This window comes from Seriola dumerili, unplaced genomic scaffold (genome assembly GCF_002260705.1).
Source record: "Seriola dumerili isolate Sdu_G_001 unplaced genomic scaffold, Sdu_1.0 BDQW01000088.1, whole genome shotgun sequence".
NCBI lineage: Eukaryota > Metazoa > Chordata > Actinopteri > Carangiformes > Carangidae > Seriola > Seriola dumerili.
In genome coordinates, this window is record NW_019174343.1 from 9269708 (window position 1) to 9288093 (window position 18386).

General features: G+C 42.0%; 1 protein-coding gene across 1 annotated transcript in view; it reads left to right on the forward strand.

Moving 5' to 3' along the window:
• Positions 1–417: 417 nt before the first annotated feature.
• lrig1 (leucine rich repeats and immunoglobulin like domains 1) overlaps positions 418–18386 on the forward strand; it is a 35912-nt gene continuing 17943 nt past the window's right edge. The window contains exons 1-3 of the mRNA XM_022745143.1: positions 418–635; positions 12134–12205; positions 13150–13224. Coding sequence (XP_022600864.1) covers positions 433–635; positions 12134–12205; positions 13150–13224 — 350 coding nt within the window. The 5' untranslated portion in view covers positions 418–432. The remainder of the gene's footprint in view (positions 636–12133; positions 12206–13149; positions 13225–18386) is intronic.

The following is an 18386-nucleotide window of genomic DNA, read 5'->3' on the forward strand; positions in this document are numbered from 1 at the left end:
TGTTCCGTTGATCAACAGTTATTTTGAGAGCTGTGCGGGCGCACTGTGTCCTTTAACGTTGAGCTGTTGCATGTTTCAAAACATGTCACAAAAAGCGAGAAAGTAGATTTTAGCCTTTTTATGGACACACTCTTGCAACTTAAGTTCAGTGCGACACACAAGTTCGCTGTAGCCTACTGTGAATCTCTGATTTTTTTTAGCCCGCGTCGGACACCAGAGGAGAAAGTTGGCTGGGAACTTGTGTCCTAAATGACTGTTATTGGGATGGAAAACGTTTTAATGCGCCATAGTTGTTTGTGCTAGCCTCTGGATGTTAAGAAGACAATTCATGTGTTACGAAAGGCAGTCAGTCGTCCCGAAACTACATTAATATTCCAGTTTGTGGGTGCGAGGAGAGAGCTCTGCGGCCGCGCTATTAAAACTGGATACAAAATGGCGGCGTCCCTGGGACGATTTGGATTTGTTTCTCGTTGTGTTTTTTATTTAATTTTGACGGTCGAACTGTTTAACAGTCGTGGATTCGGTTCAGACTTGCCTTGTGCCCAGAACTGTACCTGCAACGGAGATTCAGTGGACTGTAGCAATCTGGAGCTGACAGCTACGCCTCTGGACCTTCCAACCCGGACTGTTTCCTTGTAAGTAAAACGCTTAGTTGCCTTCGCCTATTTATTGACCAGCCCATAACGGGGTAACAATATTTGTAAAGAAAAGAAAAGTGCATACTTGCATAGAAACTTTAATACTTTTTGTCAGCGACAGAAATAAATGGGTATTGTGCAATTGACATCCGTTGATACGGTTTTCTCTCCAGGAATCCCGTCTGAGAAGATTTTTGAGGTTAAGCTTTGAGTTGCGTTAAATGTCTCTCAATTGTAACAGGGAGAGTGAGGAAATCTGTCAGGGTAGTTGTGTCTATTTTTTTATTCCTAATTGTAACTTTGAGTGAGTAATTTAAGAGTCAAACTGAACTGATTCTCACTTTGCTGTGGACCCTATGTTACCCCATTAAAGTCCCCCGGAGGTCCCTGCACCCCACTCTGGAAACCACTGGAACAACACACTACCAGCATTTATCTTTGCTGAGACAGTTGTTATACATCATGTTTTAATTTGATTAGGATTGTCATTATTTAGAAATTCATATAATCTTTCACAACAGGACAGCGGGCAAAATAAAAGCTTAATTGAGTTTGACAGAAAACCATATGTAGTATTTTAGGCTTTATTGTGTATTTCAGTATCATGTAATTGAATTAGGCTTGCTGAGTATGATTTACAGCAGTTTAACAGGTGTTTTGTAAGTGCAAGAATTTGCATGTGCACAAACATTTCATGAAGTGTATTCTAATGTTGGACAACAATTAGTTGGGGTGAAATGCCTTGCTCAAGGGCACATTAAATAATTGTGTGAGACAGAAAGAGCTCTGTATTGTGTCTTTAAGTTTAAACTGCTCCTTTTGAAAAATGCTGGCAAGATACTTTTTGTTTCAGACTCTAATCAGCCCATAAAGCAAGACTAATTTTCTTGTTTACTTCAAACTCCCAGTATGATATACCTTAATTTTAAAGTATTGTCTTTTCAAACTTAACTGTTTTCAGAAATGTAATTGAATATTACAGGACATGGCTTATCATCATCCTTTGCAGTCAGTGAATTTTGATATCTTTCATAGTTTCTGATACATGGATACTAGACATGTGCATTATAATGTAACTGTCTAAAAATGTATTCATGTTTCCAATGCTGGAATGAACAAACTGTCCCCTCAGCGTGAGTAAACAAATAGACCCAAACATGTCATAACAAATAGACCTCTGCTTTATTCAGTCAGATTTATGACAGGTATTATCCTAATTCCTGTTTCTGTGTTGCTAGTCATGGTTCACAAATTAAATTTCTTGTAAATTAAGCATCAGTTCCCCACAGTAGGGCTGACAACAGTTGAAACCCTGTCTGCCAGCTCATTTAGGAAATGAGCCAATTTGGGACATTTTTGGGAAACATCCTTCAGTGTTTAGGGAACTTCAGCACTTATCAAGCTGAATGAACTAATTTATTTACAGACAACACTACCCTCTGTCTGCCCAATCAACATTTTGGCTCTCGCTGCAGCATATTCCAAACACTGTCCAGTGGCAATTGTGTTTCCTCCCTGACAATTAGGCATCTTGTTGTAAACTTTTCGGCATCTGTTTGTGTGTGTGTGTTGCTGGGAATGTGAAGTTAAAGAGCAAAGACCCAAAGACTTCTCTGGCTCCCAGGTTCCAGTGTTAGGCAGTTTTTCTTCCCCTGGGAAGTGAGGAATGCAACTTTTAAAAAGTCCTCTAAAAACATGAATAACAGCACTTGTGCCCGGGTAGCCTCATTGCCCCGAAGCACCACTTAGCCAAGTTCAAGTGCAGACGCTGTCTATCATGCATGTACGCAGACACACACTGCTCTTCCTGTCCTCATGGAGAGTGGACAACTATTGAGGGACGGCTGTCCCAGCTGAAACAGCTGCTCTAAACCTTTTGGTTTCTGTAACGATAGGGTACTGTAGGAGGCCTGTCCTGCTCCAAGTCTACTTCTTTTATCTCGGCCAAACCTTATCGGTCAAGATTTAAGGACCTGCAATCTTGTTGTTTTCAAAGGGAATGGCTTTATGGCTTTGGATTATCTTTTAAAACACCTAGGTTGCATATTTCCACACCACTTGAGATAGTCACATTATGCTGGCAGGTAACTCAAAGGGAACCAGCTCCATTCCTCTGAGGTCTGTAACGGAGCCAGATTAGTGGATGATTACTGTAAACCTAAAGAGACAAGTATGGACAATTTCACTTGTGGCCCAACATGATCACATTATAAAGTAACTTACGCCAAGTCCCGTTCACTTGAGTGGATGAAATAATTATTTGTGTTGTGGATTGAAAGTTTTAGTTTTCGAGTGCTGCCTGTGCTCAAAATTATGTGTGCATGTTATTCACAGACAAACTGGCAAACTGCAATATTGTTAGAACAAATGATAAACTGAGGGAGATAGTACAGTGCTACAGTAATACTTTCATCCTGTCAGTAGAGCTGACTGAGAGTGTTGGTATGCACAGTGTTTTAGTTTTAAATAAAGTGCGTTTGTTCACCTCGTCCTCCAGGCACATGAGCCATGTGAAATCAGTGTGGAATCAACTGTCTCTGTTATGTTTACCCCAGGGAGGGAGCAGCAGCAGCAGCAGCAGCAGCAGCAGCAGCAGTAGTGGTGTTGGTGGTGGTATGGAGGACATTATTAGTGGGTTTCAATAAACACAACTCACCGAGGCCAGCTTTCCTCCTCTCTTCTAGATAATGCAGATGTAAGGCTCGAAGGAAAATCTCAGTACACTGAAACACCTGTAGGATTTTACTGTTAAGTAAATAGCTAAAACCTGTTATTGCAGTTGTTAATCAACAAGAAGCCTGCCATTTAATCATACATACAGTGATGTCAAAATTCTGAGACCACTTTCCTGTTCACTTGAGTGGTGAAGTGGTTGCAGACGTTTTTAAAAGCCCTCTATGTTCTGTTTTGCTGTCTGTAAAATGAAGTTCGTTCAAGCAGAGAGGATAAATCCAGCTTAAAATGAATGGAGATTTCCCACCCTTTTGTGTGGGTGAAGAATGATTGCACTGTCATGTAGCTGTTGCAATTATCATTATACAGGCTCTTAAATTGGGATTACAGTAATGCACACTGCAGTGGTATCTCGGGGCTTGCATTTGTACAGCAGCTCCCAAAAGGAAATGGTTCTTAAAGAGAGTCATCCTGTCTCCTCCAGGGTGTAGGAAAGTTGCAGAGGTTTTGGGGGGATTTTGAGCAGGTAGCAAACAATATTAGCAACATGCTGGTAAATGTGAAAATCTTTATTTTATTTTTTTCTGTGATGTATTGCTGTGACAGAGTACCCACTCCACAGAAAAAAGGTAATTTACTCTTTGTGTCAACAAGAAAATACAACAGCAAAGTTTTCCCCAGCACTAAATGTGATTTTTTTTTTTTTTTTTTTTATTTAAAAAAAAAAAAAGCTTTTAGGAAATTTGTGGTTTTCTTGGATTTGTCAATGTCATGAAGCTCTCCCATAAAGTATTGCTTTAAGTAAGCTATGCTTAATTCTTGATGTTGTGGTTAGTCGACCGCTGGCCTTGTGTCGCCTAATTGATGACTGCAGCTAGGTTTCCTGTACATTTAATGTATGCAAATAAAAAATGAGTTTTGGCTAACCCATAATATACAGTGCCAGGTCAAAAAGATTTGTGCAAGTAGCTTCTGTTGCCCCCACAAGTGGCTCCATGTTTTTTTGGGAGTAATTCAGGGAACCTGGATGAATATTTGTCCAGAGAAAAGATAGGTGGCTTGAGGGTACATGTTGGCAGTTTATCCATCACTAGCAGTCCTAGCAGCCCTCTGGCTTTTTGGTGAAGGAAAAAGCCCTAATGCTTTCCACTTGTCAAAATAATCTGCCTTCAGGACCCTGATTTTAATGGTCCCCTGTGAGAAAGTGGCCTTGATGAGGATCGGGGAAACAATCATGTTGGCACAGCCTGGCAAAGCAGACTGAGTGAAAAAGGAGAGATGGTGAAGGGTGGTGGAGAAGATGTGTGCTTAACTTAGTGTGGAAAATACCATTAAAAAGAGAAAAAAATTTACTTCAGCACATTACTTATTGAAATGTTAATGAACTGATAATGTATTGCAACAAAGAACATTGATTATATTCAATTCATTCATCACTTATTTGTCTCATCCTTGTATTCACCCACAAAGGTTTACACTTAAGGTTAAAAGGCTGATATAACTTCTTTACAGCTTCTGCAGTCATGAATTTCTTTGTCAAACACATCCTGTGCTGTCTTACATCAGTGCCTGTAACATTTAACAAATTGACCGCCAGCCTCAGATGTTTGTCCATTGTTTCTGATTGATGAATAGCCTAATAACATTCAAAGCAAGTTTGCTCTCACGCAGTCACATATTGCCTCTCAGGAGTGGTGCCTTATCTTATTTGCAGCCACGGTAATGTGTATAAAAAGCATTTTTGCCCACAGTGCCACTGGCGTAATGGGATTTTGCTAGTAAATGAAAGCATGAGCATTACTAATTTTGGCTGCGATTGCTGTGGTTGGATAGAGATAAAGCAGATACATGGTGTCTGTTTGCCAGCATCTTTCTTATGTGTGATTGTAAAATCCTTTTTGTTTTTTACTGTTACAGAAGACCACAGTTTTTTTTCAATGGGGTCTATATTTTAATTTGTCAATGGTGTGTCCTTCACCGGCCTGATAACCAACTTTTTCTCTGGGGAAAAGCAAGAAGAAGAAGCCTGATCTTGATTCATCACTTTTGTAACCCAGCTTTTCCCAAGTGGTTTCCCCAAGTTCTCTAATGTGCTGGCCATAATGCATGGTGTACACTAAATGTTCTGCTGCGACTCAACCCCAAACCGTAGCCTTAAACCTCACAGTACAGCTTTATTGGTAAACACCACCCCCAACAGTTGGTTTTGGCTTCTGCCCTCAGGAAATGGGTTTGTGTCGGTGGTTTCCTGGCAGGGGCTGGGAGCTTAGCGGGCTGGTTGTGGACTGGTCGGCAGAGGGTGGAGCGGCAGATCACCTGGCCTGGGGGAATTGAGGAAAGGTGGGGGGACATTTTCCGCCCACTGCCTGGAAGTGTTTTGTCAATGTCATGGTCTGGTGCTGCTGCTGTTGCTTCTGCCATCAGACTGGTTCCACTAGTTGGTGAAAGTCTCGTCACTGGTCAGAAACCTCAACCACTGTCACACATGTTGTAACACAGAAGAAACCCAGAGGAAATGAAACATTACAGGACTGACTGCTTGTATGTCACACATTGTCAGACACAGCTCTTTTATTTTTAGGTAGTCAGACAGTGGGACTATGATGGGCCTTGGCTCAGTTTGTCTTTCATGGGCATTTCTGCTGTTAGTAAGTTTGAACTTGATGTAAGGACTGACTGATACATGAAGGCTAAACTTCCCAAATGCTTCCTGTCTTGTTAAAACAGATGAACATTTCAGCAGTTGGGGCTCAGCCGCAGCAACAGCAGCAGCACTCAGCAGCAGCACTCAGCAGGGCTGAGCCCCTTGTGGTTTCTAGGGCATTTCTCGCTACGCAGCCTTGTAATCTTGCGGTATTGGGAGTGATTATACCAAGTTTGTTTATTGTCATAGTTTCCCTAGCCATGCGACTTGCATGTCCACTGGCAGATATTTTGCATTTGGAAGAGTTTAGGATGATATAATCATTGGCACTAATTTTTATCAGCTGCTCTTCACTTTTTCCTCCCTTATCAGGCTGTTTTGTGTGAAGTTGGATAGTAAAAGTAGTAAGTTTCCTATATGGAAATTTTAAAGCATCTTTATTTTTTATTTATTTTTTATTGTAAATGATCCTCTTAACCAGCTGAGATGATTCATGCAAAACATTAGCTGCGAACAAATTAGGAAGGAAGAGCTAAGGTTGAGCCCCGACTCTAATAACAACAGATAATGTCTGACATTAACATGAAGATATGGAATGAGCTCACGGCCTCTCACTGGCTTTAATGACAATCAAACAGCTGCTGCCACAAGTCATTCTGCTGGAATCCAGTCAGCAGAATGGATGGCCCTTTTGTGAAGACACTTTAGAGTGCCAGGTTTTTTTTTTCCCCCTTTCCCTCTCCCCGAAGTCGGTGTCTACAAAGTGGGCTTGATCGATGAATCATCTGTGAATTCTCTACATCTGGTAAGAGTTTAGAAATCTGGAGAAGATGTTAGAGAAAAAAAGAAGCGTGACGTGAACAGAGAGTGAGAGGTACTGTGCAAGTGAAGCAGTTTCTCTCCAGAAAACAGGCAGGCCTTCGAGAAGTGAGTGGAGCTGTGAGTGCTAAATTGGGACAAACATTTTTTTTCAAAGCCCCCTCCTACCTGCAAAATATGCCACTATACTTTCTGATACTACAAAAAGGAGCATCTCAGCCTCACTGTCTAGACAGCCACACATTTGCATGCAATTAGATTGTACAGATAGCATGGTCCACTATTTATACACTTATTTCTCCACTGGCTGGAGTGTAATTATTACTCTGCTAGTATAATAAACAAGTGGGGGAAAAATTGACTAATGATCTGTCTTTTTCTTCACTTTGAAGTTGAGAGCATAAGGTCAGCTGTCTGCGCAGTACTAAAACAATAACCCCACTAAGGAGACATACAGTATTTATGTTATTCTTTCAGATTAATTGTGGACACTCATTTCCTGTTACTCTTAATGAAGTCGTCTTGTGTCCTTTGTTACAAATTAAAGTATTATCACGCTCGAATCCAGTATTTAATGCAGGAGCATGATCCTGTGTGTGTGGACAGTGTTTGCACATACATGTATACAGTGTGGACAGCAGAGTGTTACTGAGCTTCTCGTTTGGAGCGTCCAGGCTGGCGTTTTAAGACCTGGCCATGGGTTCACGCAGTGCCTCGGGCTAGTGCAGACCCTTTTCCCAACCTTCTCCCTGTTTGTTTTGAGTGCCCCTCTCAATCTCCTGCTTCAGCCCAGAACCAGCAGCGCAGAGAACGGCAGTGCACATGGCCCCAAGATGTGGCCCGCCTTTCTGCCTCGGAAAACTTCAGAAACTGAGTCACGCTTCTAGCCTGACTGATTTCAAAGGCTGGAGCAGCTCCTTTGTTGTGTGTGTGTGTGTGTGTGTGTGTGTGTGTGTGTGTGTGTGTGTGTGTGTGTGTGTGTGTGTGTGTGTGTGTGTGTGTGTGTGTGTGTGTGTGTGTGTGTGTGTAAATGGTTAAAATATGCTGACCCCCTCAGTGCTACATTTCTCTGATCTTACATCTAAATTCTCGTCAGCCTCCCAAGATCTTATACCTACTGATGTTTTTACTCAGATTTTAGAGCATCACATTTATCACCAAAATAGTAAATCTTGTTCATCAGCTTATGCTTTTAACCTTGTCAAACTGGATAAGATATTGGCTTTGTTTCAGCCAGTTTCCTTCCTCTGTTGGACTGGTGTGTAAAATGGTGTGCTGGAGCTGGTGTTAGCCTTGTGTACACTCTCACTGCAGTTGCCTGGCTATAAACTGGCCTTTAATGACAGGAAGACTGGTGTGTGTATGTGTGTGTCTGCCTCTCCGACACACAGGTTATTATTTGACTAGTTTTATGATGCTCTGAAATCGACCACATTAAAGGGCCTTTGTCTCCCAGCTGGACTACAGAAGGCTCATCACTGACATCACTTCACACTTTCAGTGAGCAAAGTTCACACTGCATTTATCTATGATAGAAATGGGAAAGATAATGATGATGTATCTCTGTATGTGTAAGTCCCAGCTCTCTTCCTCCCTCCCCATATCTCCTCTCTCCCACACACAGACTGTGCGCTGACTTACACTACAAGCATAGTGTCATATGCTATGACATCACTCCTGTACTCCCAGCTTTCCTCTACTCCCACAGCACCCATAACACAACTATTTTTTAAAGCCTTTTAATGAGTTTTATATGTCAAACCAACTGCATGGTCCAGCAATGATGGTGTAGTGCAGGCACATGTTTTGCTTTGTAAGATAGTTTGCTTAGTCAGGCAGGCCATTTTAGTTTATCGCATTGTCTTTTGAAGACTTCTTTCTCAGGCAGCCTAAGATTGAAGCCAATGTTTCCCTCCAGTAGTTGGCTGATAATCAGCTGATCCAGCAATTCATTTTGTTGAGCCTATAAAAAGTTGTTGGACAAACAGTCCAATAACGCAATGTTATACATACTTAAAATGTAGAGAAAAGAAAGGGATCCTTTGTCTGAAAAGTTGTGACTAGCAAGTGCTTGGTTTTTATTCTTTGTATATGACCTAGTCAGTGATCTGACTAGTCATCAATGGATTTTGTATTGATTATTTATCTAACTGCTTGTTTCAAAGCTAGTGAAATGTCTTTATTGTAAAAGGTGGTTGATTATTTGTTTATTTCTGATGTTGCCATTTTTTGTGGTATTAATATGCTGGTGCCCTGTTTTTTTTTGTTTTTTTTTTTGTTAAATTTCTGCTGTGTTTCATAAGAGAAGCTTCTTCCTCCTGAGATGTCGCAGTCTCAGCTTTAGTGGTTGTTTTTAATGCGTGGGGAGGCCTTTGGGTTGTGCTGGTTGGGTGTGGTTGGAAGGTGGGAGTGTGACTACACCTCTTTATTCCAGACCAGACTCATCCCTGCTGCCCTCTTTTTGCATGTCTCTCCAGTTCTGCTTTCAGAAAAGAGGTTGTGTTGACCTTTGTGCTCAGTGATGGGCAGCAGTTTGCTAGAACACAGTTGAAATGTTGGATTTGGAATAGACGATGAATGTTAAATGTGGCCAGTTTTTGATTTTTGTGAATGTTTTTTAATAAGAAGCAGCTCCAAACTGAATATGATCATTTGCATCATTAATTTTTTCTGTGGTTCATGCAATAATGGTTGCGAAATGAATTTTTAAAAAATGTATCATGTGATAAATTAACATTTACGGGAAATGATGCTTGTAAAACAACTATTAGTGAGAGAGTAATAACACGATCGTTAAATGTGCCATTTATTAAATCTATGTAATTATTGTCTTTAAAGGGTGAATAATTTCATGAAATTAATGTAGAAAATCAGCCATGGCTGGACCAGTCACAGCAGCTTGAATTCAGTGGGAAAATTGAGTATTTGGCCCAACATGCAGCCTTAAATTATCACTCACTTCCTTTGGTTAAGTACCTGGCAGAGAGTGCTTTTGATTTTGATCCTGCTGACTAATGTCAAACAGTCCTGCCCATTTGTATAAACTAGTTGTACCATACAATGGAATGCAGTGTTTGAAACATTCAGGGCTTTGAGAACTAAATTGGTTTGTAATATGTGCCATGTTTAATCACAGGGCCTGTTCCCATCTCAACTATACATCCTTCTCTCGTTGGTTGGACTCTATGATGTAAACTTATGGAAGTCCTGTTTTGCTGTTGCTGGTTTTGTTTTCTGCACGTAGTGTAGAGTTTGACAGGTTATTTGGGTGGTTCTCATTTTTCTCAGCATGTTTGTTTCCGCTGGTCTTGGTGTCTACATCATGTCCCCTGTGAAGAAGTCAGAAACTCTAATGACTTCTAGGCTTCTAATCCCGGCTCGGCAAATTCCCCCAGAAACGGCATGATCGTAAGGTCACTTTCTGGAAAGCATTAACCACGCTAGCCCCCCTCTTCCACAGGAGAGAGGGGGAAGGGAGGGAAACCAGTGTTATCACCATCGCCTCATACAGTAGGTGTTAAAACACTGTGAAACTTATCTCATCTGATAGGCAAGAAAATAAATCTGCCTGAATGAGATGGAGAAAAAATAGTTGTGTAAACACCATAGGTGACTGAGAAAGAGGCTTACGCATGCCTGCTTTCACACACACACACACACACACACACACACACACACACACACACACACACACACACACACATACACACACAGTTTCATTTGTTGCTGTGGCCTTTAGCACCTGTACAGCAGGTTTCTTAGTCATCCCTTTGTTCTGTTTTGCCCTGTTCTGTATTTTAAGCTCTAGGTTTCATGCCTATGTATATATGCATAGCCAATTTCCTTCACCTTTAAATGCCAAAAAAGCTGTTTGGAGATGTTCCTATGCTGTGTGTGTGTGTGTGTGTGTGTGTGTGTGTGTGTGTGTGTGTGTGTGTGTGTGTGTGTGTGTGTGTGTTTGTTTGTGTGTGTTTGTGTGTGTGTGTTGGCTGTGTGTGAATATACATATCTCTAGGCAGAGGTGGCCCATAGGAAAGCTCTATGATTTTTCACTTAGCTTCACCGTAACGAGGTAATTGCCTTCTGTTGCAGGGGCCAACAATTTGGTGATCTAGGCCACAATGGGAGGTGCCTCAGTAAATGATCATAACATAGACACACATACACACCTCCCTGTCAGGCCTGTGCCTGGAGGGCAGATACTTGCTCTGCTATTATCTTGTCACACACACATAAGCAGATAGAAAGAACTGGGGATGGAGACTGTCATTATCTGCAATCAAGTACAAGAGACAAGAAAGGGAAATCTGTCGAGACAGATTGAAATTTATAGATGTGAATAGTATTAAAAAGTGGAGTGTGTATGATGTAACAGAAAGTCTTTGGCTATAGTATTGACCAACCTCCTCAAATTATCTGTCTTAATATCCATTGTTGCTTGCTTTAAAACAAAGAATCAGCGATATGAAATAAGAGCTTCTGCCACAGAGTTCACCCCCAAACCTCCTGCCATTGGTCTTTTATGGCCACTGTGGTACAAGAGGATGAGGAATGTGTTGCATCAGGTAAAAGTGTCCCCAGTCTCTGGGAACAAGCAGCCATCTCTCGGCAGGCCTGTGAAACATTCCTGGGCCGTCTCTCACGTCTGGACAGAGCGATGGAGGGGTGGGAGGCAGGCGGCCCAGAGCTGTGGGATCCCTTTGTCTCGCCTAGCCTAACCCCACCACACAAACACAAACACCGCTCTCACTGCAGCCTCCCCTCTGCCAACAGGCAGGCTGCATGCCAGTCGGGCAGGAGGTGTATGTGTGTGTGACAGAGATAGTACTTGTTTATGTGCGAAATAAATTTGATTCATATAGCGTGGGAAGCTCGATCTGAAATGCAGATGTGTGAGATGTGCACACATACCCCTTCACTCGCTCCCTGACAGTGGTAACGCTATATCACCGGACAAATCACTCTCTAATAAGCCTCTGTACAGTCAAGTGCCAGCTATTAAATACATTGTTAGCCTAAAGTGCAAATTGACTGCTGCAGATGAATGGCCTGTTGGTTATATTTGGAAAGTGATCCAGGAGAGAGACGCTCTTTATCGATAGTATTGATCTAGCCCTCCTTGAAGGCCGGCTGATTTGATGTACTGCAGTGTTTTCAGGCATACTTAAATTGGACGGATGAGGCTGTTTGTCAAATCGGAGAAATAATTGTTGCTATCGATCAGAGTTCTTATTTAAACAACTACAAATTGCCCATGATCATACAGTAAAAGTAATGAAAAATATTGTCGCACTGCTGATATTTATGCATAGAAGAATATGAACTGCTTTCTATTAACATCTTCTTTTCTTTTTCTCAGAAATCTTGGCCACAACAAGCTGACCGCCATCAGTGTTGAAGCGTTTGCCAACCTGCCTAACTTGAGAGAGCTGTAAGTAATACTCACATATACACATGATTTACATTGAGGCAGTTGACAGCAAACCCCTGAACATGTTCTAATGGACTTCTCTAAGTATGTGTTTGGCCCTGTTAGAGTCTGTTGTGACTTTTTAAAATGTTAAACTATTAATGTAACCCAGTTTTTCATTTAAATCCATGAGTGTCGGTTGTGAGGAGTTTTTATCAATGACTTGATTCTGACTAACGTCCATGGTTGCCACTCTACTTCCTAACAGCGTCCTCGTATGTGTTGCCTTGAACTAAGTCCAATTGAGAATAAAGTGGTGGTTTTCTATATTAAGCCTCCCCTCCACCATCCGATACTGTGGCCAACGCTGGCCTTGTAAATATTTTATATGGTGAGGAGAGGGCTTGGCTCTGTGTCACTCAGCGCCAGTGCACAAGTCACATACACACACATACACGAGCTAACTAGTGATACACACACTGGTGACATCTTTGGCAGGCTGTCCAGCCAGTCATACGCTCCTCGACATCTGTTTTACTCCCATGCTATTTATGGTTTTTAAAAGGATGACTTGCTACTTGCTCTGCGGCAGAGGTGACAAGTTGTGTTTGAAATCTTTTGATTTATATAAGGTTTGATTGAATTTAGCATCACGTGATTGTAGCATGTGGAATAGCAGCAATAACATTGTGACACCTTAGCTAGCATATACAATTTGTGTAGAAATTACAACTTGACAACAACTTGAGTGTAACTTTTATTGACACAGTCTCTGTTTTTGAGTCTAAATTTATATTTATTTTTCTTTCCTTTGCACCTGTTATTTTCACTTCAGTGCCTGTACTACCTGGAAAAATGCCTCTGATCTCATAACAACATATCATTCTTATGCATTTCTTAGTGTTTCCTTTAGGGCAGAGTTTTGTTCTCTAACCTACTGCTCTGTGTGTGTTTGTCACTTTCAGGCGGCTGGACCACAATGAGCTGACCTCCATACCAGATTTAGGACAGGCTGCTTCCAAGATTGTATCGCTCTACCTGTAAGTACTGCCCCATTTACTGCTTGACATGGTACCAGAATTATCTGGCTCTCTGTTACCATATTCTTAGGTCAGTGACCTCTTTGAAATGCTCTTGAAATAGTCTCTTGACATCTGTCGAGGATGCATGTGTACATCTCAGAAGTAACGCCGTGTTAATGTGAAGTTAGCGATGAATGTGACTCAATTACACAAAACTTGTCCAAAAATCCGCTCTCCACTTGAGCTGTCTTGGCATAAGTATGGAGTTCTGTCATGAGCGATTAGTATGTGGTCAGGTAACTGACTAGTCTTATTAGCTGGTCATGTGGTCGTGTCTACAGTGAGCAGTGCTGACTTCTTGGAGTGTCAGCTCGTATATAGTTCCAACTTGGTTGCTCCCAGTTGTGAAACTGTGCCTGTGGGGACTGCCAGCACTGGCATCTCATTGGAGATTTACTGCCCTATTTGGGAAGGGCATGTGTGCGCTTGTGTGTGTCACAAACGTGAGCTTGGTAGTCCATCAACAGTCTCATTTTAACACTGTTGAAGGAATCTCATGGCGAGAAAATGGTGACTTTATTCAAGCTGCAGTTTGGAAGCCAGCGAATGCAGCGTTTGAGGGAAATATACAGCTTTTAAATATTTTGATTATGGTAAAACAGGTGGAGTTCATAATCTTCTATTCGTTAGTTGAATGCCAGATAAAAAAAAAACTAATAATAATAGAGGTACTGGTACTTGAAGAAATGCTCACATGAGCCAGACCTCATTATTTGTTCAACACTTTTATTTAAGTCTTCAGTGATATCTCAGTACCGACAATTTTCTGTGTTACTATGATGCCCGGGAATGTCTAAAGGAATGCAAGGCACACAAAATAACAATATATTTGGCAATGCTTCTTGTTATATTTCAGACTACATAAACACACACACAGGCATAAGTGGAATTGGGACAGTGTTCCACCCGTATCATCTGTTGGGTGGGCTGTTGTTTTCCACTGTGCGACCCCCCCCCCTGCCCATTTAACCAGGGAACACTCACATCTCACTCAACCTGAACAGGAGAGTTAACTATATTTTTTTTCACACCTTGCCAGCATGTTAGCCGACTTCCTGGTAGTAAAGTATGCAGCTGCTGGTCGTATTGTAATCGTCATATCATTTTTAGTGGTGAGCTTTGTTGGAGTCACACCTTTTCCTCTCCCTGTGTGTCATCTGCCTGCTTCTCAGAATTTATCATGATGCACTAATGTGGTCAGAGTATTTCAGTAGGCCGTGGACAGTTAGTAAGGGGAGGAAATTTGATGTTTGAGTAAGCAGCTGTCAGCTGTTTGTTAAAATGTGTCATGTTTGTAAAAGGTCTGAGCTATTATTATTGTGTGTCGTAGGTTTTCTATCTGGATCTATAGGGTTCGGTACAAACTCCTATTCATTTTGCTTTTGCTACAGAGCACATTGAAGCAAGTTAACCTTTACTTGCACAAACTGTTCGGAGTCGCAGCCCCTCCAAATGATCAGGGTGTCTTTTTTTGGCCTGACTTGAAGCCTGTTGCTAGGGGGAAGGCCTGTAGGCCTGATGGGAGTGGAGGCTGGAGGGAGGGTCAGATCTTTACAAAGCCACGCAGCTGAAGTGAAGGCCTGCTGAAGCACTTGCAGCTGCAGCTGTCAGTCACATGGCTTACAGTAAAATGGGTGACAGTGAGCAAGGGAGGAAGGATGAGAAAATAGGGAGGGAGGAATGGATAGGGGATGTGAATATGTCAGATCATGGTGACATCACTACATGTCGAAAGAAGAATGGTTAAGGAGAAGTCAGTAGGAGGGTAAGGAGAGGAAAAAGGGAAGCAAGAGGTGAACTCAAGCTCAGGGTTGTTCCCTACAGTAAATCCAGTGCACTGTGTCTGACTTGCCAACCACCAAGCCCTCTGCAGTGTGAGAGTGTCTGTGTGTGTGCCCTGGCAGAGGCAGCAGCACAGAATGCAGGGCAGTGTTCCTGTGCCATGAGTTGGAGATAGTCTGGAATGTCGTCTGACTACAAGTTTATGTGAGACAGGGGCTTACACACACACAGACACACACACACACACACACACACACACACAAAAACACAAACACAAACACAAACACAAACACAAACACAAACACAAACACAAACACAAACACAAACACAAACACAAACACAAACACAAACACAAACACAAACACAAACACAAACACAAACACACACTCATCCAAGCAAATGGACAGAGAATCTGTCTTCAGCCCCTCATCCAGCAGTAAACTCTCCAAAAGGCTGAGAGCTCATTATATGAGGTTTCTACAGTCTGACCGCCTGAGTCTTTGACTGTCTGCTGGTTGCTGACAAGGTTTGCACTGTGTGAGGGAAATGAAAAAGTGATTATGTTAGAATTTAACATATTTAGTTGTTGAAGTAATTGACAAGTCTCCAGGATTTCTAGGGTTTTAAAAAATGTCAAATTCAGCTTATATTTCTGCATTGAGGGGCAAACAAGATGCTAGGGAAGGGACGGTGATTGAAAAACAAACATTTCCATTCCTAGATACAGTATTTATTATATTGAAGGGTGAAGAAAGCAGTGGTTTGCTGGCAAGGACAGAAAAACAAAAACTTTTTTGTTGTAGAGAGTTACAATTTTAAAGCAACCCCTTTTTTAAATCAATTGTAGTATGTTCAATGCAGCTCAAAGATTACCCTTTCACCAGTCATTGTCAAGATTGCTTATGATGATGAACTTTTTCCAAGATAATCATCCCGACTATTCTGAGGTATCTGATTTAGAATCTTTCACAGTTTGCACTTACAAAGATCTTACAAAGATGACCTGCCACTGTGGGTGTACAACATACAAAATTATAAAGAGGAAATCTAAATGGATGTACTAAGAAAGGAAAGGTGAGTGGGCTGGGTTTTTTCCCCTGCTTCCTTTTTTCTTTCTCTTCTTTCTTCTTAATCTCTTTCTTAGTTGAGAAGTGACTCAGCCTTTTTCTTTTGCCTTCTTTCGGCTTCCTTTAGTCCTTTCACCCCCATCCTTTCTTTGACATGTCTGGCAGCTCTTTTTGATCACTGCAGCTATCGTGGAATCCATTAGGCACAGATAAGCCAGATTGGATGTGGTTGCATTGCTGCAGTTTTAATTTTTCCTTTGGCCAATCACTGTCAGTTGGGTAAACGTCCACATCCACGTCCAAATCATTTTAACAGAAACATCGTTAACATAAAAACAAAAGTCACTTGATCATGCAGAAGCTTCTAATGTAACCAACCAAAGACCATATGCCAGGCTCCCACAGTCCCACAATGCACTTGGCGAGCCCTCTGACAACCCGCAGACTCCCAGAATGCCTCAGCAGGATGGCAAAAAAAAGAAGCAACAAAAGTTTTAAAAACACAGTGTCAAATTGACAGCAGAGCAGCACAAACTTTCCCATTGTGCTCATCGCCTCTCCAGTCAACATCAAAGGGGCTCTGCAAAACAGCTCGGGATAGAAATCATATGGCCCGCTGGATGATCTGATTTTTAAATAATTCTTCTTTTGTCCCGACCACCAGCTTCAAACAGGAAGGGACGGGCCAAACAATTGCCCCCAAAGATGACACTGGAAACAGGAGAATGGGCATGCTAGTGTAAAACCCCGATGTACTTTCCATACATCAAAAGAAGTGTCAAAATGAGCCGGGCTCATGATAATCTGATGGTCAATGGGGCAGAGTAATGAGATTTGGAATTAAGTGGAATCAAGAGTGAATAAGGCCCCTGGACATCAAAGAGAACAAGCCTGAACCGAGCTCCTCTTTATCAGAAATGTCACTGGCCGTATGATAATCAGTTTTTATAAACGCTACTATTGTATGTGTGGACTTCAAACACGCTGAGCGCTGAGGCTTTATCTGTCTCTCACACGCAGCTGGGCTCTGACTGTGGGCGGGAGAGAGGAGAGGGAATTTGGTTAGAGTGGTGGAAGAGGAACGGGGGTGAGAGAAAGAGTGAGAGAGGTCAACCTCTCCCACCAGTTTGAGACTGATCTGTTTTTCCCAGCAAAGGTCACCAGCTGTTGACCCCACCTCACCCCTGATTCTCCACCCACCCTTCCCCCATTTTCCTCCTCCCCCATCCCTCTCTTCCCTCCTTTACTCATGCTCACTGAAGCCACTGTCTGTTGCTCTGTCCCATGTGTGCGTTTGTTGTTTGTGTTGTGTGTGTGTGTGTGTGTGTGTGTGTGTGTGTGTGTGTTTGCGCAGGCGTGCTTGCATGGCTCATCATTAACCATTTCTGCCACTGTTTATTCAGGTGGGCTGCTGTGGTGTCACCCCTCCTCCTCTCAGACACCAATAAATGACGTTGTGCGTGCGTGCGTGCGTGCGTGTGTGTGTGTGTGTGTGTGTGTCCATCTGCTGGCTGAAGGCTAGAAAGGAAGGAGAGGCTGACCTTGTTTTGACAAGTTTGACTGGTGGAACACCTACTCTCTCTCTGTCTTGCTCTTTCTGTCAAACACACACTCACACACACAAACTTGGGAAGTTAAGCAGTCAGAATAATGCTGAGCTTTAATTGAAAATAAAGTCAACTCTCTTAGTGTCTTTGCATTGAAATACTAATAATAAACTGCTACTAACAATAAGCTTTCTGTGAATCGTGAATTTCACTTAAGAGATGTGATTTAGTTCAAATTTCATGTAAAGGCGTCAGTGCTGTACAAGTGATTAACCTCTGAGAAGAAAATGATGTGATGCACTGCCTGATTTGTCTCTTGGCTGCATCCTGTGTAATTGGCTTGACATGGGGATATTGTGGGTCATCAGATTTGGAGTAAAAGGATCCGAAGCAGGTCATCTCCAACACAGGTCCTTGTTTTAAAAGAGAGTAGAACAGGGAGTGTGAGAGAGAGCAGGATATAAAAACATTAGCTGGTGTCTAAGGAACGTGTTGTTAAAGAAATAGTTTTCCTTTTGGGAAAAACACTCATTTACTCTCCCACTGAGAGTTGGATGAGCTGATACCACTCTCGCTCTCATAGCTTAGCTTAGCATAAAGGCAAGAAACGGGGAACCAGTTCGCCTAGATCTGTGCACACTCATTTGTTTAATCCAAATAAAAAAAAAAAAAAAACATAGTGTAATAACGACCAGTTGTTTTATGAGGGGCTATGTGCTTGATT